The 23,332-nt window shown below is 39.3% G+C and overlaps 1 protein-coding gene across 4 annotated transcripts in view; it reads left to right on the forward strand.

Annotated features, from left to right (window-relative positions):
* Nucleotides 1-23,332, forward strand: part of LOC117973484 (DNA repair protein XRCC4-like) — a 153,593-nt gene that overhangs the window by 93,566 nt on the left and 36,695 nt on the right. For 2 of the 4 annotated variants that reach the window (XM_059033267.1, XM_059033202.1), the window contains exon 7: nt 8,729-8,870. The exons of 1 other annotated variant lie outside the window; for it this stretch is intronic. In XM_059033267.1, coding sequence (XP_058889250.1) covers nt 8,729-8,870 — 142 coding nt within the window. Of the gene's footprint in view, nt 1-8,728; nt 8,871-9,319; nt 9,378-23,332 lie in introns of all 4 variants that reach the window. One more of the 4 variants, XM_059033385.1, reaches the window with a different exon arrangement.

Below are 23,332 nucleotides of genomic sequence, written 5' to 3' on the forward strand. Positions count from 1 at the left end.
TTACACTTTCTGGTAAACTGAAGTGTAAAAAATGAGTCTCTTGGAGCATCATACTTATCAGATTTGAAATGTTAAACCCTGGGCAGTAGGAATGGTTTTGAAGGTTTTTCTTTTTTCTTTTTTTTTCTTCTCATTTTAATTTGCACAAACACATTTGTTTCTACTCATTTTCAAATCACAAAGGTTGTGTAAACATTTGACTCCCTTTGAGGGCTGTGCGGTTCACAGATTGTTTTGTCAACACAAGATGGAAACCAGTTTTCACTGATCACTTCAATCCAAAACTAACAGCATGAGAAGAAAACTGGGAGATCCAGAGGTGCTGTTTATTTAGGTTTGCTAAAATAAATATCCTGAACGTTTCAAAGATTAGCAGCCATCTTTCATAATGCCTTTTACCTCCCAATGGGGGAACACCAAGGCAGTAATCCAGGAAAGATGACCTTTCATTTCACACTGATGACAGACACGCTGCTCTGTAGTTTAATTTGAGGAAAGTTTATGTCTGTAGGATAAAATGAGGTTAAAGATAGACACTGGACCTACTTGGATTAATTGTACTGATCATTTATTAGAAATAATTCTTAAGAACACAATGGCTGTGTAAGCAAGGCTGGCAGATGTATTATAAATGAAGTACATTGACCACAGGTCTTGTAGTAAAAACACAGGGCAGTAAAACCTGATGGTGGACCTATGGTCAACAGAATTGTAGGGCTTTGAAAACAAAAGGTAAATAGCGATTGATTGATTGATTCCAAAAAGCTCATTGGCAATAAATGACTATTGCAGTGCAGCTGAGGGACCACCAAGGAGAGAGAATAGCCTGTAAAACACAAGCTTTGTAGGATGATCCAGAAGCTGAACAAGTCCCTGTTGCTTACAGGATAATAAAAGTGCACAAGTGAGATTCCCTCTTCACCTTCATCTGACCTTGTGAACCTATTGTTTTGTCTTTGTTTATACATCCTACCTCATTAACATATGAACAAGGGTTAGAGTTAGAGATCTGTTAATTGTTGTCTGTGATTGTTCAGCTAACAGAATTCTTTTTTTTTTTCTCGATAGAATCACGTTTATGTTTTCACTACCAGTGGAAGCAAAAGTTATTTGAGTTCTCAGTCATGAACTGCAAAATAAAGAATTACGCTGGCACATGATTGGAAGTTGTGAGCATGGTGGATACGGTTATTGCCTCCTGATTGTAGTTTATCTTTCTTAGCCCACCCTGGTGACCATACCTCCCTCACTACTCAATGAAGGGCTCGGGTTTCCTAGTTCACCTCCCGGTTGTTGTTTGTTTTCACTTCATTATTGTTGTGTCTGCATATTTATTTATATTTTACAGACTTAGCCACGTTTTCATGGTCAAACAGGGTTATCCATAGATGTGATTCCTTCTGATTATCTTAATGTTGTCGCTGTCGGCACATAACACAATGTGATTTTCTTTTCTTTTTTTTACTGTTAGTGGTTGACCATGTCTGTGGTTATAAATCTGTTTCATTTCATGTCAGGAGGAGATGGAAAGAAGTTCCCTATACAATGAGTGGTATATGTACTATCTACAATACAGTTGTTTATAAAAAAAATAAGTCCCAGTGTCTATGGGAGATTATAACTTCAGAGAGGCTGTGCTGTACACATAGGATGAAAGAAATCCGATGCTGCTTGAGCTCAGATCCCAGTGAGACTGGCAGAGAGGTATGAACTCACCGTGCTCTGCCTCACAGCTGTCAGCGTGATGGGTGCGCTTGTGTTTAGAAAGGCTTGCCAGCTTCATGGCAGTACGCACTCCTTTCACCTCCTCCTGGAACTTCATACTCTCTGACGTACATCGTGGGGAAAGGAACATCCTGATTTAGACTGCAAAAATACAATATTACACATATATGACGTCCATGTATTTCTAGTAAGTCGCTGGAATTGTGTATGGGAAAGCAAATCCCTGGCAACTGTGAACATGTCTGCTAGTACTTGGTGAATAGAACAGTATATCACAGTAATACCCCCTGTGTCTGCAATTTCCAGATTTACAGACAAGTACTTTCTACGTTTAATGCTATTGAAACATTACCTTTTGATAATAAATGTGAAAAGATGACTTGTACTTCTCAACGTTTATTTTTTAAACCTCATGAAACCAAATAATTGTGCAAGGAGTTGTGGGGGCTTTGCCACTTAGTGCAATAATCTAAAATATTATAATTAAGAATACCACAACTGGGGAAATACAAAATGTGTGTGTGTGCGTGCACATAAAACCAGCATACTGAGGGCTCCTGCATTTTAAGTTAATAAATATAATATGAAAGGTCAATCACTGAGGTAGGTAGCTTTCTGTGCATCCCGTGTGAAGGGAAGGAAGGATATTTAGAGATAAGAGACCCCCATGGGTAATTAAAATATACATGTATCTGTGATTCCTGTTTTAGGAAACCATGGCATTGTTGTTTTGGTTTGGTTTATTTGCAGGCAGTGATCTGTGTAATCTGGAATGTCACTTTATACAGCCTTCTGTGTTGTGTGTGGGATCAGGACCCAAGAACATTCTTCCTTGTTGTGTGTGGGGTCAGCACCCAAGAACATTCTTCCTTGTTGTGTGTGGGGTCAGCACCCAAGAACATTTTGCCTCGTAGGATTTTTTATTTGTTTTAGGAGGGGTCTAGTTTTAAATTTGCTCTTAGAAGTTGCATGTATAAAATCTTCATGACTTTTGGAGGAACCCTGGAACTGAGAGATGTTGAAATTACAATGTTTTTTTTTTTTTTATAAAACTCTTACATCTAAATACACCTGAGCAAACAAATAATTCTGAATTATAGTGGGTAGGATACTTCATTAGTGACCTTGCCGTTGACTAAAATGGAATCGAATACAATATAATATGGAAACAAAGATTGACGCACAGCGCTGTATCATGGTAAAATAAAGAACAGAGCAAGGCCAAATTAGAGTGTTCATGGAACCAAATTCTGATTTGTGATTTAAAGTTTCTGGTAAAATGGATTTTAAATAAATAAACATACTATATGGACATTCTTTCTAGTTTTAGGCAAATAATATTTCTGATAGATATAGATGTACAATATAAATGAACCAATAGGGGCATATATTGTAGGAGGTCCACCTACAGGCAGGATAAGCACATGTGTTTACATGCAAGACCGTTTTAGTAGCGTGGAGAAAATATGGAAGATCTATAGTGAAAATGTATTATAGAGACCCATCACAATTTACCATGCTGCTGTATAGTTATCCAGCCACGTCCATGTCAGCATGGTGGAGATGCACAGACCAATATATGAAACCAAAGGAGTAACTGCATTTGCATCTGCAGTGCAGTGAAACCTTTCTATTAGGGCCCGTCAAGGGCCTGAATAGAGGGGTGGCCTTCTTACCAAAGTTTGGGACAGCTGATAGTAGCCTTATACTTAATACAGAGGTGGCACCAGTTTTGAAGGTGGCTTTGTAATATATTGCAGTCAGTGGAAGTAAATTGGGACTATAAAGAGTGGCCTTAATTGTGAGGTGGACCTTTTTTATTGAGACAGCCTTAAAGCAAGCTTTTGCTGTCTATACAAATATATAATGTCTTTCTCCCAATGGCTTGATTGTACAATAGCACCTTTCCCTGGTTTAAACCTTCTGTGTTGTCTGTTTTCAAGAGGTGTTTCCTTTTCAGACAAGAATACTTCAAGCAAGGATCAGTAAGACTGCATTAGTTTATACACTTCAATAGGTTCGCTTAGAGGTGTCAAGATCCCGTTTTTAATTTAGAGGTGTCAAGATGTAGGTTCTTCCTACCCACCCACATAATAACCTTATTAGCATACGAATGGTTTAGCAACTTAAGTGACACCTAGCTAATCTTCTTCATGTGTCAGAGCCATTTTATGATTTGTAAGCTGCAGACGTTATTGCAGCTTCACACTGTCTTGCATTTGTATTGTTTATATATAGATATATATCTAGATAGAAATAAATAAATATATATATATAATTCTAGATCAGTGAAAATGTTTTATTTATTTATTCATGCATATTGTTCATCAAAACACCTCATTGGCAGTCAGTATTGTGTATTTACTGTGGTGTAAAGATGCAGTAATGTCATCATACAATACATACATCACGATATGCAGGTTATGATAAGTATCATAGCACATATGATGGTCCTGATGGACTACTTTTATATGATGATCAATAGTTATCAGTAATGATTCACTATTTTATTAAAACACAAAACTGAAATGATACATGGGAACCTTGCATTTGACTAACTATAAATCACATGTATTCATCATTCAAGAACCATTTTGTGGACTGTAAGTAGCTAGCTATGTGCACAACTTCAGTATAATAACACAGCTTATTAATACAAGTTTCAATGATAAATAGCATTAATTATTACCCACTTGGACAGTGATTTTTTTAAACATATATATTTATTTATTTATTGATTGGTTTAATGTAACACTAAAAATGTGTATTAGTAAACTTTTAGCCAAAGCGTTAAAGAAAAACACAAAACAGTGAATCAGTACACTTGATAAATGACAGTAGAACCCTTGGCAGGAGCAAGGTAAGGCAGAGAAGAGCCTAATCTTTGAAGAAACCTACCGAACCCTGTCCTTAGCCAAGATACTAACTTTCCTTTAATCCTCAACCTTTGACACCACAAAGTAGCAAACCAGATTGACTTCTTTCACAGTCTACTAATTAAACCCGCAGTGATGCCTTTTTTACACCCTGCTCTTCGGCAAAGCTGCCTTTGGCAAGGAATGTGTATTAGATATGTAGTGCAAGTCGTGGGAGATTGGGTTTCGCAGTGGTCGTGCCACCCACTTACACACTGAGGCCTGTGAAAAAGAGGCACCTGTAACAGATCATTGTTAGGAGCTGGGGTGGGTTTGGAAAGTGCTTTCATTGCTGGTCAAGACGTACATTTTTTATGTTTAGATTGCAGAAGCAGCTGAGATTGCACTCTTCTTCCTGTAGAATGAATTGTTCTCCTTTGTTGACAAACACCATGGCTGCAGCCACCCTGCTGCACTGTGTATTTAGGAATTTGACACCAAGAGAGTGGGTGGTAAAGTAAACTACCTTATAATCCAGCTGCTGTTTTCTTTAAGGCATGGGAGCTGCAGTGGCATGGAAGTAATGGGTAAACGTTTTCTCATTGACTCCCCTTACTAATCCACTTCACCCATAACTAGGGGTATGAGATTTTCAGTAACATCTAAGAAGCTCATGAAACATGACATGTGTATGGTAAATTTGCCTTCAATGTTCCATTTGTGAAGATTTCAAGCCACATGAATTTAAATTTGATTTGAGCAACGTACATGTACATAAACTTTCCCAACTTTTTTCTGGTATGTGCCTGTGCTCAGGCTTAGATCCACTATTTAACAACATAGCATAAGCATTGCTTTGTAGGGTGTGGCACGGTAGCCTCCTAGCCCATATGCTAATGCAGGGTAGAAACTTTAACAAAAACACATTTAACAAAACAAAAAGGCACAAGGGCCAAAGCAACAAAACTCACGAAATGTGAACAAACAGACGGGACAGCACATAAGCACTAACTTTCACCACAAGCACTGACATTAATTCTCCACACTAATTCCAATCAACACCCTTGAACAGCTATTTTGTACACCCGTGACTGGAGCCTAATTAATCATTTAATCCCTTATTCACTTGTCGGCTCCAGCCACATTCCCATGTGTTTAGAGAGGGAGAAATTTAACCCCCTCCCTGCCAACCTACTATTCCCCACACAACACCCCCCCGTGCACTGGCAGGGCTTTCACCTTGCCACATAGGGTAACATAGTTATTACTGGCCCAGGCTAAGGGAAATACCAAATTATGTTGTTAGCATTTGCATTAACATTTCATCCTGTTTATTTTATGAGCTATAAATTAGAAATACCAAATTTATTTTCCAAAGTCTCTCTGTTCGCACGTGCCACATTGTGATTTAGTAGTTTTAAAGCAGGTGCAAGCTTCACAGGCTGATCTATGAAAGGAAGTTTTTAAACAGAGAAAGCTTCTGAGCTCTAGTGGAGGCTGTTCCAAGGGACTGCAGCTAACTTGGCAAATGGCCTGTTTGACGAGACCTTGGAATGTTCCCAGGTCCTAGACCACATGCATTTTAATGTAAGCAAAGTGACCAAGCCAATATTTGTTCTTATGCCAATGCAGTTGTCTTCAGTGTTAGGAATTGAAGCCACAGTCTAATAAAAAGCACGCAGCTCATTTTATAGAACTAGTCCTTTTTGGACAGAAGAGTAACGTTTCCTTTCCAGTATATTGTACCCCAATGGGTAGCATGTACACAGTATTTGTGTCTTTAAGAGAGAAGGATCAACATTCTTCATGGTAGCTCTTCATCGATAATATAAAGTGTGTGGTGTTTTCTTGTGTGCTCATAGGAGCAGAGGACACAGTTGGAAATGACGTGGAGAAAGACTTAAGACACAGAGTGGGAGACACTTTTACACAGTGTTGAGGGTATGGAATCGGTTACCAAGTCATGGTGTTGATGCTGAATCACTGGGATCCTACTAGGAACTACTAGGTTCATCATTTCTTATGTTTCAAATATAAAATTAAGGAACAGGTTTGAACAAAGTCCTGCAAAGGAATAGACAGGTAGGGCAGAGGTTGCCTACCTCTGTTGCTCCAGTTTATTAACAAACCAGGATAATATGGAGAAAGCTATCGAAATGATCAAATTGTGATTTTAAAGTATTTTCAGCTATTATTCTTTAAGATGTAGTGGGCTATAAGAACACCACCTGGTAAAACAAATCTAAAAATCAAATGCAGTTGTCTGCCAGGACATACTTGCAAAGAAGAGGTTTGACCAAAATACAGCACTGTTTAAAATAAATAAATAAATAAATAAATCATATGTATCGCGGGTGTTGGGGTCCATAATAAATCTGCTATATATCAAGGGTTGTGATATAGCGAGAGACCCATAGAAAAACAAATGGGTCTAACAAATACTGTACAGTGGAAATCCTCTACGCAACCTGCTTTTTCTAATTTTTCGTATAAAAAGCAGCACACCGTTTTAATTCATACAGCGGAGGGTAATTGCTTCTCATCAGCTTCAGTCTCCAATTAATTTCTAGAGTCTTCCTCTCCTTTCTCAAATGTACAAACCCGCTGCACTGAAAGAATCCATTCCCAACAACAACATAGGAGGCTTGTTGCTAGGGAGCCGACGTCACTGCCTTGTGGCTTTTGCTAGTGCATATATATATATATATATATATATATATATACAGTGAAATATGCCCTCCCGAGGGCGTAGTTTTTCTGGCAGTAACTGGACGCACACAGGTAAGGATGCTGGTTAGGGCTCTGGACTCTTGACCAGAGGGTCGTGGGTTCAATCCCCAATGGGGGACACTGCTGCTGTACCCTTGAGCAAGGTACTTTACCTAGATTGCTCCAGTAAAAACCCAACTGTATAAATGGGTAATTGTATGTAAAAATAATGTGATATCTTAATAATTGTAAGTCGCCCTGGATAAGGGCGTCGGCTAAGAAATAAATAATAATAATAATAATAATATGCTGGAACTGGCTCCCTCTGCTGGAGCATGGTGCGTAAACTGTAGTGCGTTGAAACAATACGATAGCTCCTGCTATTGTGGTAAAGCTGTATCAAAGGTTGGTAAACTGGAATGTATTGAAACAATACGATAGCTCCTGCTATCGTGGTAAAGTTGTAGCAAGGGTAAGTAGACTGGAGTGTGTTGAAACAATACGATAGCGCCTGCTGCCATGGTGAAGCTGTATCAAAGGTACGTAAACTGGAATGTGTTTCAACAATACGATAGCTCCTGCTATCATGGTAAAGGGTAAGTAGACTGGAGTGTGTAGAAACAGTTCGCTAGCTGAACACAATTCTGGTGTTCGGCCAATGTGTTCAGCTTGTTGTAAAACAATAAACAATTGTCCAGAAACCCTGCCCGTTGTCTGTGTCTTTTGTTAACGGAGTCCCACACAGTACACAGAACAAAACAAAGTTTTTCCGTCTCAAAACTTACGCCAGTACTTGAGTCGGGCTCGGATAACTTTCTAATTTTACAGAGATTATACTCACTCTCTGCTAAAACTAAAATAAACATCAACTGTGTCATCTTCACAAACAATAGTGCAGCTATTCAATTATACCCAGTACTAGATTGCAGAGATTATACTCGCTCTCTGCTAAAACTAAGTAAACGTCAAATAGATAGACTTGTTCTTAACACAAGAAACTTTTTATAACGTGTGTAGTCTTTGAGGCCAGTCGACCATTTCTTAAAGGACCTACGCCCTTTACTATCACTATATATATATATATATATATATATATATATATATATATATATATATATATATATATATATATATATATATATATATATATATATATATATATATTGTATGTAAAGACTAATTTCAGAACATTATACACCAAAACGTTTCTACTCCAATGATCAAATGGTCTACTTCAGGTCCACTATTGGAAGATAATGTACTAGAGATTACATCAAGTTGTTTTTTGTTATTAAAGTTTAGGTTGAAGATGTTACAATAAATTAATGTTCTGAGTTGTTTCTTACTAGTTTTCCGTAACTATTGCAAAATGTTCAAACCTTACAATTTTGAGTTTTCTTATTTTCTGGGTTTAATACTTGCTCCTATTGCTTCAACAGTTAAACGTGGCCACACCCCCCTCGATGACAGTTTGCATGATGTCACTGACGTAGCACCCACCCGCAAGCGCCGACAACGAAACCAAAGAGGTGAAAAGTCAGATGCTGGGAAAGAAACCAAAGAGCCACAGGAAAAAGGAAGGTAGGAACAGCTGAGTGGAACACAGAGTAACATTATCATGATGCACAGCAGTATAGCGCCCCCAGAGACTCCGAGACAAGAAGCTGCAGGTAAAGTGTTACCTGCCTGCCTGCCTGCCTCATTTTATTTTGGCATGGTGGCCAAAATAAAAAGACTGTAGGTTGGGCAATCGCCTTCACTACATGGTCAATAATACACCTCTAAATACACAGTTTAACAGAGGCTCTTTTTTAACCAGGAAGTTATTTGAGATAAAAAAAGGAAAACCTGGCCAAAACTAAGGGACATACACACATTAGCCAGTAAAATGTTACATCATCGAAACCACTGCAAGTTCACATAAAAACCAACATTAAAACATCATGTAAAACAGGAACAGCTTTGTTACGCAGTTTTCAATGATGTGATTAAAATCATGCAATGAGTTGTTTCGGTCTGTTGGTTTGCAGCCTTTTATTGAAAAGATCTCCAGCACAATAACAGGAATGTAGCTGATGCTAATAGCAGGTAAGAAAACATTGGCTGGCCTTCCTTTTGAAAAATCTACACGATGGAGGATATGTTGTGGAGCGGCAAAGACAATCTAGTAGGTACACATCAGTCTGAAGTACATAGGTTTGTAATGACACCCTTGTTTTGAACTATGTACAGAACTGAAGTTGTGTTGCAAGTGACCCTACAGCCTTTAAAACGTTATGTTACTAGTATGTGTTCTTTAGGAAATAAGGAAAATAAGGGGTTTTAATAAGGTCATCATTTGGTATGGAATATTTTCTTTAGAAATTGGCGTAATATAAACAGGCAGCATGTTCAGCTTTAAGATCTCAACTGGTACATGAAAAGTATCACTGTCCTGGGGCAGAAGATATTAATTGACATGAAATAGGTCAGTTTAACCCAGGAAAAGCCCTGAATTAAAAAATGAAAACCACATGCTGGTTAACGAAATGACATTGGAAGATAAAAGGACGGTCTAACAAAACATTTATCTTTAATCGGACTGCAGTTTTTCAAGCCCCAAGTCCCTGACTCACTTCCTCTCTTGTAATTGGAAACACAGAGGGCCAGGGTCTGTATGAAAATGGTAGGCATCTGCTTACTAGTGAAGACCTTTGCAGATTGCGGTTCCCTTTGCAGGTTGCGATTCCCATGATGACATTTATAATCATCCAAATGTACGAAAACTCTTAAACTCCAGGAAAGGAATCGCAGGCTTCAACCTCTTTTTATATACTGTATGAGATTTAGTTTTTTCAGTTACTTTTCAAAATTCTTGGACTTTTTTCTGTCAAAATATGTATAGTAACTTGATAGTACTTATTGTCACGGGCACATTCTTCTGGGGTTTTTGTGTGTAGACATTTCTTTACATTTTGCCACAATTTGCAATTCTGTTTTAAATCCTCTGTATCTTAACTGTAATATAATTTTATTTCCTGCTAACAAGCCTCCATTCCTAATTGTAATCTCTTTTTAAATTTCGCAAGCGGAGTCTCCAATAGAATTGTAGGAATTTGCTGCCACTCAGTAGTTGGGGCGGGTTTAAAGTTTTCAGAACAAATCAATGATAGATACAAGTCAGGAAGTAGGTATTATTTTTTAATGGGGAATGGGTGGTCAACGTGAATTGATTAACCATTTCCACAGTTTTTCCAGTGTTTTCCACTTAAACACAGATTTCAATTTTTTATTTTTGTATCAGTTTTTATCGGCTAAACCTGAAAATCAGAAGACCTAATTATAATGCCTGGGAAAGATAGTCGGGGGCATGTGGTGAGTGGGAAGAGGCAACATTCATGGAGTATAGAGTCACGTGATTCCCAGAAATATTTGCCTTGTTCTTATTCTTATCTGGGAACTAATGAGCATCAACACATTGGGGCAGATTCTCCAATCGATTTACTCTAAATCATTAGCAAACACAGTAATACAACACTTTCTGCTTTGGTAAATGTAATGTTTTTTTTTTCCTTTCTGATTTTTTTTTTTAATTAAAGAATTGAGAAGCTTTGAGAATTTTGCCCATGTGTTTGTGTGAAGTTTTTCTCAGTATCCTACAAGTTTAATAAAATATTTTATTGATAAAATTATCATATTTTATTTATTATATTTATTCATTCATATTTTTTAATTCAATGCTGAACTGAAGAATCATTCCTCCTAGATTTAATATGAGAGAAGATGTTTTCCTGTTGGGGTGGGATTTAGTCTGCTGTCTACTTAGCCCACCAAATCTCTGTTAAACTATCCATCACAAAATGTCTTATTTTGAGAATCTTAAAAATCCCTTTTAAAAAGTATAGATATCCGATCGTGGCCGGGGATTCCTAGGGGGCGGCGCAGAATTGGCAGAGCGCCGCTGGGTAGGGAGGGATTAGGTCGGCAGGGGAATCCATGGTTCACTGCACACCAGCGACCCCTGTGGCTGATAGGGCACCTGCGGATCTGCAGTGGAGCCATTCAGATCTGTGTTCTCCTCCAGCACTATAGGCCTGGTGGTTTCGCTGTGGATCTGCAGTGCAAAAAATGACGGATTGGCAGGAGCACATTTCGGAGGACACGTGTTTTAGCGTCCATTTCCCGAGTCACCAGGGGGTTGCAGCGGTGAACCGGGATAAAAACAGTAATTGGGCATTCCAAATTGGGGAGAAAACTGGGGTAAAGACCACTGGCGATGACTAAATTAAAATATATATATAGAGAGAGAGAGAGAGAGAGAGAGAGAGAGAGAGAGAGAGAGAGAGAGAGAGAGAGAGAGAGAGAGAGAGAGAGTTTGTTCAGCACCAGTGAATCCAGAGGCCATGTTTCAGAAGACTGGTATTCTTGTATGTCTGTTGCACAGCAGGCTTCAACCTCAGCTCTTCTTTCTCCAGCCATGTGTTTAATTATTACACTGACCCAAATCACTTTCTTGTACCTGCTAAGCATTTCCTACCTGTGCTCTGTAGTCAAGAAGGATGAGAAAATTAACTTATTTTAATTTAAATATCTACCTGTCTATCTGTAGGTACCCGTCTTTCTATTTTCAAAGCAAAATTACATTTCAAATTCATCTGAATGCATCCTTTTACATTGTTAGACAGGTGTGGATTAAGTTTTGAAGTGTGCAGGTGTTGCAGTTAATTTGACAACGAGCTTAAACAGAGTGCATTAATATCCTGTGTTATGGAACCCACAGCTGCGGTGCAAGCCTCTTCACAGCACCTGGCAAGCGTGCCTCAACCCTGATTTCATCTCAAGGGTTAGAGCAGATAACTCATTCAGCACATGCTTCCAGCCCTAACCTCTTTCATGTGAGATTGACAAGGGAAAGTCTCAATAATGCATATTGAAACACTAATTTTGGTGAATATCACATCTGATCAAAATTAATTAAGCCTATGCCACCTTGAGAAGCCATCTCAAAGGAAATGACTTGAACTTCTTACCAGTGAGGGTAAAATACAATACTATGCAATACAAAAAAAATAATAATAAAACATTTATTATGTAGTCCTTCACCTGAAGCACCCTAAGGTGTTGTTTATAAGCAGTATAGCTCTGAATTGATTGAACTTTAGCTAACAAGCGCAAAATAACAAAACAGTTGGTATACAAATATTGCTAGAAACCCAGAGGTGAACGGCTCCATCACTTTTTGCACATTGCAATTAGAAATAATCCATTCCTGCAATATATCGGAGTGTTCCATCAACTCACTCTAAAGGTGCTCTTGGGAGCCAGGTGCTGTGTTGAACACAATACAGAGATGTGTTTTTAATAGATCTGCTACATATTATCATAATGTTACAGGCTACTGAAGTCCTTGTATATCATTGCTGTATTACACATGCTAGATGCAGGCATACAATACGGCTTTATGATGCAGTAGGGACAATTTTACAACTGATAAGTCACCAATATTAACTTTTTTTTCTATTTATAACAGTTAGTCTGATATTGAGGATTCATAAGTTTATCATTTCATAGAATGGCCATGTAGTGAATTTTGAATGATCTAATCTTCTGATCAGTGTTTAGGTTTGTAGGATTTTACATCAGATTTTTTAGAAATGGGCCAGTATTGCTTGTGCTGAAACCTCTGAAACTCGCAAGAGGTGAGTCAAGCAGTGGCACTTTCTGTTTGTAGTTTTCCAGGATTCATTGACGAGGGAGTTTATTTTTGTTGTTGCTGTGAACTATGTTTGGCTCACTTGTTCTTGCTATGCTATATCTTGTAATGCATCGTTATTCATTGGTTAGCCAAGTATGACTCCCTAACTTGTATGTCAAGAACACTGATGATGGAGCTTTAACAGCAGTTACCCAAAACTAACACGAAAGAGACTAAAGTTTTATTCCAGGTCAAAATGTAGGGTAAACTGATCGATACAGTGAACTGATACTCCTTCTCCTGCAAGGTTAAAACCTTTAGCATATAACAACCATGGCTTACTGCTAACTTGGGCCCTGTAGACGTGCTATTGTGTACAACACTTTGGAACACATTGGCATGAAACGTGCTATATAAATCTAAATAATTGTTGTTGTTTTGGTTGTTTTTACCGCAGACTGCCCCAGGTACAGGCAGTCGTGTCCCTTAAATCATTAAAAAAATTAAAAAATCATTATCTTGTAACAATTGTAAGTCGCCCTGGATAAGTGCGTCTGCTAAGAAATAAATAATAATAATAATAATAATAATAATAATAATAATAATAATAATAATAATAAAATGAACAAGAAAGCAGTTAGTAGGCCTATAGTTCAGACTCAAGCCTGCGACCAAGAGGGCAGTCTAAACAAACATGTTTGTTGTTCATGCAAATAGCAATGTTAGTAATAATCATAACATATTGGTTTCATCTGGTACCCATGATTAGGAACCTTTGCTATGCATGCTAAAGGTAGGCAGCTATTAGTCTAGCTTTTATAAATATTATTTTTTCTTCCTCAAACAGAAGTCTCCATGTAAGCCATGCACAGATTTCCCTAAGGAATATTTTATTACAGAGAATGGGTCATTATTGTACAATTACTGTGATCTTGTGAAATTAGAAAGAACCAGTAGGGGTATGGACTGTTTTTTGGATTTAGGAATGTGAAACAATAAGGAGAACGGAATAAGAATTGGAAGGAAGGTGCCCAGGATTTAACTCCAGCACTATCACTGTACTTCATGATATGAAGATCTTCATTTCTGTATTTAGCTGTTTTACACTGGCCAATTGACTCTTACATCAACATGAACAATAAACATCATAGTCATAAGGAGGTCAGTAAAGTCCAGCAGCCTATTATGGTTTTTAAATGTCATCAATTATTATAAGTTGTTGGAAATGGACCCCCCCTCAAAACTAGATCTTGTTCATCTAAGTATTTTTTTTTTGCTTGTTTATACACTGAGCTATGTTTCACTTGCAATAGGTTAGTATTGCATTGTTCTAAAGAAGCTTTGGAATATAGACTGGGGCCAATTCAATTGATCTAACCAGTGGAAGATCTAAACACCCCCACTGTTAAATATTACAATATTTCTAATTAAGAATATAAATATATTAAAAATTAGGAATGTAAATATATTAATCTCCATAGAAGTGTGTATGAGATTCGTAATCAATTTGTAAGTAAATGTAAGGAAGTCTGGTATCGGACATCCCAGCTCAAACAAGGTCTGCATGAATTCTGCTGTAGCAAAAATAAACCTTCCCTTAGTAACAACAGATGTTCAACATCAAAGAGTGATCTGCAGTATGTGGGGTGCCCTATAAAACCATCACATGTCGCTAAAGCAGCTCAACTTGTCAGACGTGATTGTTGCCATTTCTGCCTGTTGGCACCATAAAAAATCAATAAAATGCAATGCTTTAACTGTCATCCATTTTCCTTTGATTACTGTCAGTTTTGTTTACAGTACCCTCTGTAAGATTTCCTTTGTGAAATGAATACATTGTTTGCAAAAATAGCTGTGGTTATGTTGATGTTAGATCTTGTAGAGTATTTCCTTGTAAAACTAAATTTTAAATAAATGTATTAAAAAAATAATTCAGTCAAGTGCCAGAGGTGTTCAAACAGATTGTGGACTTCATCTGATTCATTCTAAAGCCAGCCTATGTTGTTTGTAGTACTTAATCTTGATGGATGGCGTGGTATGTGATCCTTCATGAGAAACCCACAACAGTGCATTCAATTAGGCTATATACAGTTATATTTCCATCATACTGTAGGCCGGTTCTCAATAATTATTTTGAAGTGGATTAACTTACTCCATTGACATAGCAGTCAAATAAAATGAATGAAAATACAGTATTTTGTGGAATAAGATGCACACTGTTTATTCCATGCACCCTGTGTATAATGCACATTACTGAGCAGCCTTGGGTAACACCTCTTGTGTAACGCTCACCTCTTGTATACTATATGATATAGTGCCCCATGGAATACTATTTCCCCTACATGCTAAATGTATTAGTGACCTTTACATTTAGTTATGCTCTAAAATGGCTGCTAAATTGACGGCATGTGGCTTTTTTTAAAGTTACTGCTGTGTAGAGACAGTACATAAGAACATAAGAAGAACATAAGAAAGTTTACAAACGAGGAGAGGCCATTCGGCCCATCTTGCTCGTTTGGTTGTTAGTAGCTTATTGATCCCAGAATCTCATCAAGCAGCTTCTTGAAGGATCCCAGGGTGTCAGCTTCAACAACATTACTGGGGAGTTGGTTCCAGACACACAATTCTCTGTGTAAAAAAGTTCCACCTATTTTCTGTTCTGAATGCCCCTTTATCTAATCTCCATTTGTGACCCCTGGTCCTTATTTCTTTTTTCAGGTCAAAGAAGTCCCCTGGGTCGACATTGTCTATACCTTTTAGGATTTTGAGTGCTTGAATCAGATCACCGCGTAGTCTTCTTTGTTCAAGACTGAATAGATTCAATTCATTAAGCCTGGCTGCATATGACATGCCTTTTTATCCCGGGATAATTCTGGTTGCTCTTCTTTGCACTCTTTCTAGAGCAGCAATATCCTTTTTGTAACGAGGTGACCAGAACTGAACACAATATTCTAGGTGAGGTCTTACTAATGCATTGTAAAGTTTTAACATTACTTCCCTTGATTTAAATTCAACACTTCTCACAATATATCCAAGCATCTGGTTGGCCTTTGGGTAGCCAAATAATGTTATCCTAATGTAGATTTTAAGAAGAACCCAATCATGTGCCTCTACAGAACAGCATTATATCAACTACAGTCCTGAAGTTGGACTTCATAACATTGTAGCATAGAGTAAACAAACCCTTAGCGGTTCTTTTGGATTTCAATTATAGACGGGTCTCGAGTGCCCTCAAGCAATAGTGCTTAGTGCACACACTTTAACCAAGCTGTGTTTTTGTACGCCATAGAACAGGTTTAGAAAAATAGAAATTACAGAGCTATTTCATGAGCTATTGTAGCACATATGTATTGAATTGTGTTCATTTTGTTAATTTATCTTAATGCTTTATTAAAACACAGTAAAACCCTTGTCTTTTATGTTGAGTTTTTGAGGGGGTTCACTGTTAGCACTCTGTACTGTTTTGTTTTTATCTTTTTTTTTTTAACCTGTTATTTACCTTGTGTGGTTTAGATTTGAAAAAAGAAAAGCACGCTTCGGTTTATTTTAAAGTGTGGTTATGCCACCACTATGGTCTCAGGTAGCAGAAGCCTAAGTTTATCTTGGACTGGCGCACACATCAGAATCATGTCTGACACATGAAGTAATACTTTCCAGGCACTTTTTATTTTATTAATTTTTTTTTTGTTTTACTGTTTGGAAAAGGATTTGATGCGAAATGCTACCTTAACCTCTCCTGATCCTGAGGGACTATTATGTTCAAACCACACTTGCCATCCTTTTTCCCTTCTAACTGCTATGTTTGCAAAGGAACACGCTCCACAGTGTGCTACACCAAGAACACAATCTCTTTTCTAGGTACATAATGAAATACCAGACGCTGTGGTTGCTGTAATCTAGAGCAGATTTATGACTGGTCATCATAGTTGTTAAGATCTGTGTATGCGACTGTTATCGTTACGTATTTGTTCATCGGCCACAAATGTAATTAACTGAATAAACAGTCAATAGCTCACACGCAGTTAAATCAAATGGTTAGTTACTAGAAAGCTGCGCCTGCCAGTAAGGTGGCCTGTGCGTTGGCTTTAGTTAGGGTGGGGGTATGCTACACAGGGAGGTTTTCTTTAGTTAGGGTGGGGGTATGCTACACAGGGAGGTTTTCTTTAGTTAGGGTGGGGGTATGCTACACAGGGAGGTTTTCTTTAGTTAGGGTGGGGGTATGCTACACAGGGAGGTTTTCTTTAGTTAGGGTGGGGGTATGCTACACAGGGAGGTTTTCTTTAGTTAGGGTGGGGGTATGCTACACAGGGAGGTTTTCTTTAGTTAGGGTGGGGGTATGCTACACAGGGAGGTTTTCTTTAGTTAGGGTGGGGGTATGCTACACAGGGAGGTTTTCTTTAGTTATGGTGGGGGTATGCTACACAGGGAGGTTTTCTTTAGTTAGGGTGGGGGTATGCTACACAGGGAGGTTTTCTTTAGTTAGGGTAGGGGTATGCTACACAGGGAGGTTTTCTTTAGTTAGGGTGGGGGTATGCTACACAGGGAGGTTTTCTTTAGTTTTTTGTTTGTTTGATTTGTTTTTTTAACAGTGCAGAAGCAACGAGACAGAGTTTCCCAGAGTATACAAGCTCTGGCTATAGGACACCTATTAAGTTCCTGTGGCAATGTGGCCACGCCCTTGTGCGTAGTTTGTTTATATGTTACGTGTTGTGTGTAAATGTTGGTGCATAGTCATTGGTACACGGGATATAAATGGGTCTGTGTAACACGAGTGATTTAAAAATGTAGATTTGTATTTAGGCACGAGGATGGCACAAATCACTGCTGGTTAAAATGTAATGTGTGGTCACGGGAGTCCACTTAATTAATTCACGTGCAGTTGTACCGAGATTCCAATTGAATGATTGACTAGCAATCGAGTCTCGGTACAACTGCATAAAAGCAGCATGTTTTCACTCACTCGGGGTTGTGTGTTTGGTGAGTGGAGAACGGGTGAGGAGAAGGAGGGAAGAAGTAAAGGAAAGGAAAGTAAAGTAAATTAAACTAAAATAACCATTTATTTCACTCACCATGTTTGTTTGTCTGTTCGTTTTTGTTTACCTGTTTATTTTAGGCCGCAAGTGCCGTGTCCTGTTTTTGTGTTCTCTTATTTTGTTTATTAAATGCTGAGCACAACCAAGTGCTCAGCTTCACCAACCTCACTGTCTCTGTCTGTTCTGTGTTTCTCCCGGTTTCCGGTCTGACGTCACCCACTACAGCCGTCTTTGTGACAGTTCCACTTCAACCATGTGCAGTGTTTACTGAAGAAAAGTAGAAGTGGGGGGAGTCACTGATGCTGGTGACAGTAAATAAACAAAACCTCAAGGGTGGGGAGCTACGCTCTGTATGAGTCATTGCAAATAGAGCTCAGGCAAGCCACAAAAAACATGTTTGTACAGCCAGCTGTGTGGCTACATCTACAACACACTTTCCTTACCACAAGCCCCTTTATCCTGCCCTGCCTTAAATACGTCCTAGCTGGCATCAGTACTCCAGACAAGCTCTGCAGACCTCAGAGTGCTCTCCTTAAGTGACAGTAAAGCAACTCAGTACACTTAGATAAAGGTGAGGTCCCAGCTAATTAGCAGTAACAAGCCTACGATCTGGATATTGTTAAGCCAGCAATGTGTCCCCGATGAGAAACCGCAGGGTGCTTGTAACATCATAGGAGGTACACCCTGACACTCATAAGGATTTCCTAACATAACTCACCCTGTACTGAGAAATCAGTATCTACTGTGTGTAGAAGAGTCTGTTTAGAGCCTAAATAAGGTGTTTATTATACAGAATACAACAGCATACCGTGGTATTATTATTATTATTATTATTATTATTATTATTTATTTCTTAGCAGACGCCCTTATCCAGGGCGACTTACAATCATAAGTAAATACATTTCAAGTGTTACAATACAAGCAATACAATAAGAGCAAGAAATACAATAACTTTTGTTCAAGTGTGACAAACCACAATTCAATAATACAGCAGATAATAGTGATAGTTACATCAGGATATGATTAAATAGTGATAGTTACATAAGGATATGATTAAATACAAAATACTACAGGTTAAACACTTGGCAGATTACAGTATTCTGAAGTACAGGATTAAATGCAGTAAGATAGGGGGCAGATAAGAGCAAAATAAAGCACATTTAAATGAAGGGTGATAGTGTCCCAGGATACAAACAGAGGAGTTCTACAGGTGCTGTTTGAAGAGGTGAGTCTTAAGGAGGCGCCGGAATGTGGTCAGGGACTGGGCAGTCCTGACATCTGTAGGAAGGTCATTCCACCACTGCGGAGCAAGGGCGTAGCGGAGGTAGAGCCAGTCTTCTAGTGGAGGCGGAGCGGAGAGGTCGAGTGGGGGTGTAGGGAGAGATGAGGGTCTGGAGGTAGCTGGGTGCAGTCTGGTCAAGGCATCTGTAGGCTAGTACAAGAGTCTTGAACTGGATGCGAGCGGTGATCGGGAGCCAGTGGAGCGAGCGGAGCGAGCGGAGTAGTGGAGTAGCGTCGGCGAAGCGAGGCAGAGAGAACACCAGGCGGGCAGCAGAGTTCTGGATGAGCTGGAGCGGACGGGTGGCGGACGCAGGGAGGCCAGCCAAGAGGGAGTTGCAGTAGTCTAGGCGGGAGAGTACCATGGCCTGGACCAGGAGCTGGGTAGCATAGTTGGTGAGGAAGGGTCGGATTCTTCGGATGTTGCTCAGGAAGAATCGGCAAGTGCGTGCCAGAGTGGAGATGTGCTGGGAATAAGAGAGGCAGGGGTCCAGGGTGACTCCAAGGTTCTTAGCGGAGGAAGAGGGCAAGAGTGTGGTAGATTCCAGAGGAACAGAGATAGAGAGATCAGAGGAGGGGGAGGAGGAGGGAAAGAAAAGGAGGTCAGATTTAGAGAGGTTGAGTTTGAGGTGATGCGAGTGCATCCAGGAGGAAATAGCAGACAGACAGGTAGAGATACGGGAGGAGATGGTGGAGTCAGAGGTGGGGAAGGAAAGGAAAATCTGAGCATCATCAGCATAGAAATGGTATGAGAAACCATAGGATGCGATGAGGGGGCCCAGGGAGCGGTTGTAGAGAGAGAACAGGAGAGGACCCAAGACTGACCCTTGGGGGACTCCAGTTAAGAGAGGGTGAGGTGTGGAGGTTGCTCCACGCCAGGTTACCTGGTAAGTGCGGTTGGAGAGGTAGGAGGAGAACCAGGCCAGAGCAGTGCCAGAGATCCCCAGGTCAGCAAGAGATGATAGTAGAATAGAGTGATCAACAGTGTCAAAGGCAGCAGAGAGGTCGAGGAGAATTAGGACAGAGGAGAGAGAGGTACTGAAGAGTCTGCGTAATTAGGGCATTTATAGTATAAGGCTACACCTATGCCTAGACACACACTATTCATTAAGCCTGTCATATATTGCTGTAGCAGAGTGGCTGCTGAGTAGGAGTGATGCAGTGCAGAAATAATCACACAGAGAAAACTGTAATCCGGTTTGGAAAAGGGGTTTGTTTTATTTTTAAACTCCCGGTCTGGCGACCAAACAATAATCCCCGGCAATACACACTAATGTGTAGAGCACGACAGGAAACAATAATAACTGGTTTTGCAAACCAAATAATAGTACACGTTATCCGCCCCACAATACAATACACGGTCACCTGTCCGGGTGCGTGCAGTAGGTGGTGGGTGGTTGGTGGTGGGTGATAACAATTTAACGGTGACTGTAGTGCAGTGTTGTTCCGGGTAGTGCTGGCCCAAGGCGACAGCTCTGGAGAAGTGTTAGCCGTCTAGTGAATTTACAAACAAAAGACAATTACTAACAGCGACAAAAACAAAACAAACACTCACAAACACTTTTCACAATAATTCAATGAGGATCTCTCCCGGTCCTTCCAGTTTCGTATCTGGCTCGGAAACCAAGCGAAGGAAAAGATTTACAATCCTCCGTCCCCTTTATGTTACCACGCATGACCCCTTGGTAAACGAGTGCAGCTGTCTCTACTGTCTGCAGCTGCTACATCGTTTCCCTTCTGGGTCAATACGTTCCTGCAACAGAGTCTCGCCTTCTTCCAGACTGACCGACTTCCCGGCCCGGGGAAAGAACTGTCAGCCCAGCCCATCCAAAGCCTTTCTTTCGCTGCTTAGCGCCTTCACAGGTCGGGAGGGAGATTTACAACCAAAACTCATTATATTTCTGTCACAATTGCATATCAGGTGCTTTGTATTATCATGCAGTGACAATGCCATTATCCAAAATGTGCTCCTGGAAATAAGGCATATTACTATACAACTAGTATTACTACTGTACATCTCCTGTCCAGTGTTATCCTGCTTGGACCCAATCCATTCTTTCTGAGTGACCCCTAAAACAAATAATATTTGTGCCAGGTACCGTTAGTAAAGTTTGCCATGCTCATTTTGCAGTTGATCATGCTTTTCCCAAGCTTGTACTATGTATTTACCAGCAAAAAACATGCTTGGAAATAAAGTGGCAATTGAGTTGATTACAGTACAGCTGGCAGTTGTGGTACCAGTAATCCTACAGTATGCTGTTACATGCAGCATGCAGTAATTCAATATCTTCTACAACAGCTTTTTACTTATCATTGTCTTAATCAGTATGTCTGCCATAAAAGGAGACTTAAAAAAAACCCCACAGAATATCAATGATGCTTAGCTGTAATCTCAGACCAGGTTGGTGCTTCCAAGAGTTGTTAGTCTGTTCCTCGCATGCAAATGGAATCCATAACATGAATTCTGTATTATGTAATGAGCTCCATCTCTCTGTCATTGTCGGTTTCAATTGTGGGGCATGTCAAAAAAATTATGGACTAATAGTTGCAGATTTTCATCCCCAAATAAGAATTAATCCTTAAGGAATGTTGTTTTTAAAAATCTGTTTACCAATTTAAATCTATGCCATCCTGGTGGCCTGTGGTTGACAGTGTTCAGGTACAGCAGGCGTTTACAATGTGTTGTTCATTCCTTGCATTTGGAAGGCGACACCGCAGTATGATAGTAGTCAGACAGAAGGCAGCAGCTTTTTCTGCAGCTCTGTTCTGTAGCTGTCCCTTCTCCACCAAGGGGAATTGAGGAGTCAAAACAGCAAGTCATTAATTACCACTAATGTAGTCATTGTTGACAGTTCCATTTACTGCCCACGCTACCTCTCACATGATATCTCTCACACTGTTTCTTAATAGTTTTACAAACACCCTTTTATTGCCTTCCTTGGTGCCCACAGGCAGCACAAAAAGACACCCTGGGGAAGGTGTGGAGGAAGACCCCCTGAAAGAAAAGGAATATGTAATAACAAATCAATGGCGCTCACAGAGACTACTTCCCTAATGGGGGTCAACCACTCATAATGGGAGGTTAATCTAATCTTAGGCAACTATATCCTTGTTTCTGGCAAATGCTAGCCGCTGTGTAAAAAAATTGATTCTCTTAGCTGACCTTGATATACTGAAGTATCTCCATAAAGGACAAGCAATTAGGGATTATTTATGAATGCTAATAGATGTGGGTCCTTACAGGAAGTCGTAAATGAGAAGTGTTTTGATACATTAATTATGTATCCCCATCTTCTGGCAATTCTTATCGTTGGTTTAATGTAATCGATTTCCGTGTGCACAAGCATAGAAAAAAGAAAAGAAAAGGTAGTGTAAACCTGTGTGGTTTTCTTTTGAATGTTTTGTTTTGTCAGGTAAACAGCTTAGCTGTCCTGTTTTATAGGTAGGTCCAGTGTTGTGTTTAGTTAGTGCTCAAGAAAGAGCTGGGTGTTTGTTTTGTTTATTTTGGTTTTTGTTTATTAAAAATAGCGTGTCAGCGCTGGGAAAACCCATTTCTGTGTCCTGGGTCAATTTTTAAAGTGAGTGGTGCAAGTTTTATTACAATAAATTTCCTGAGCTTTTCACTAGTCAAAGTACAGTTGCGCTGCACTGATGAGCCCCAAACAAGGCGAAACATGTCCTCAGATACTGTGCTTTGACTTTTAAAATACTGTGAATGTAGAAGCCTTTAGACGACTTTCACACGATTTCTCTATTCTCTATTCATTGCTTTCATTCCCCTTAACTCGATTATATATATATATAATTATATATATATAGAGAGAGAGAGAGAGAGAGAGAGAGAGAGAGAGAGAGAATGGATGAAGGCTATATTTGCATCCTGAGCCATTCTAAAAAACAAAAAGCATAAACATATTAAAAAATAAATACAATAAAAATAAAATGCCTGTGCACAGAAAGTTGAAATGATTAAAAACCCATTTATTTCAGGATGTTTCAGGCAAAAGCCCTTCTTCAGTTGTGTAGAAAGAAAAGTAAAAACACTGTGCAGTAAACTT

Source organism: Acipenser ruthenus, chromosome 1 (genome assembly GCF_902713425.1).
Source record: "Acipenser ruthenus chromosome 1, fAciRut3.2 maternal haplotype, whole genome shotgun sequence".
NCBI lineage: Eukaryota > Metazoa > Chordata > Actinopteri > Acipenseriformes > Acipenseridae > Acipenser > Acipenser ruthenus.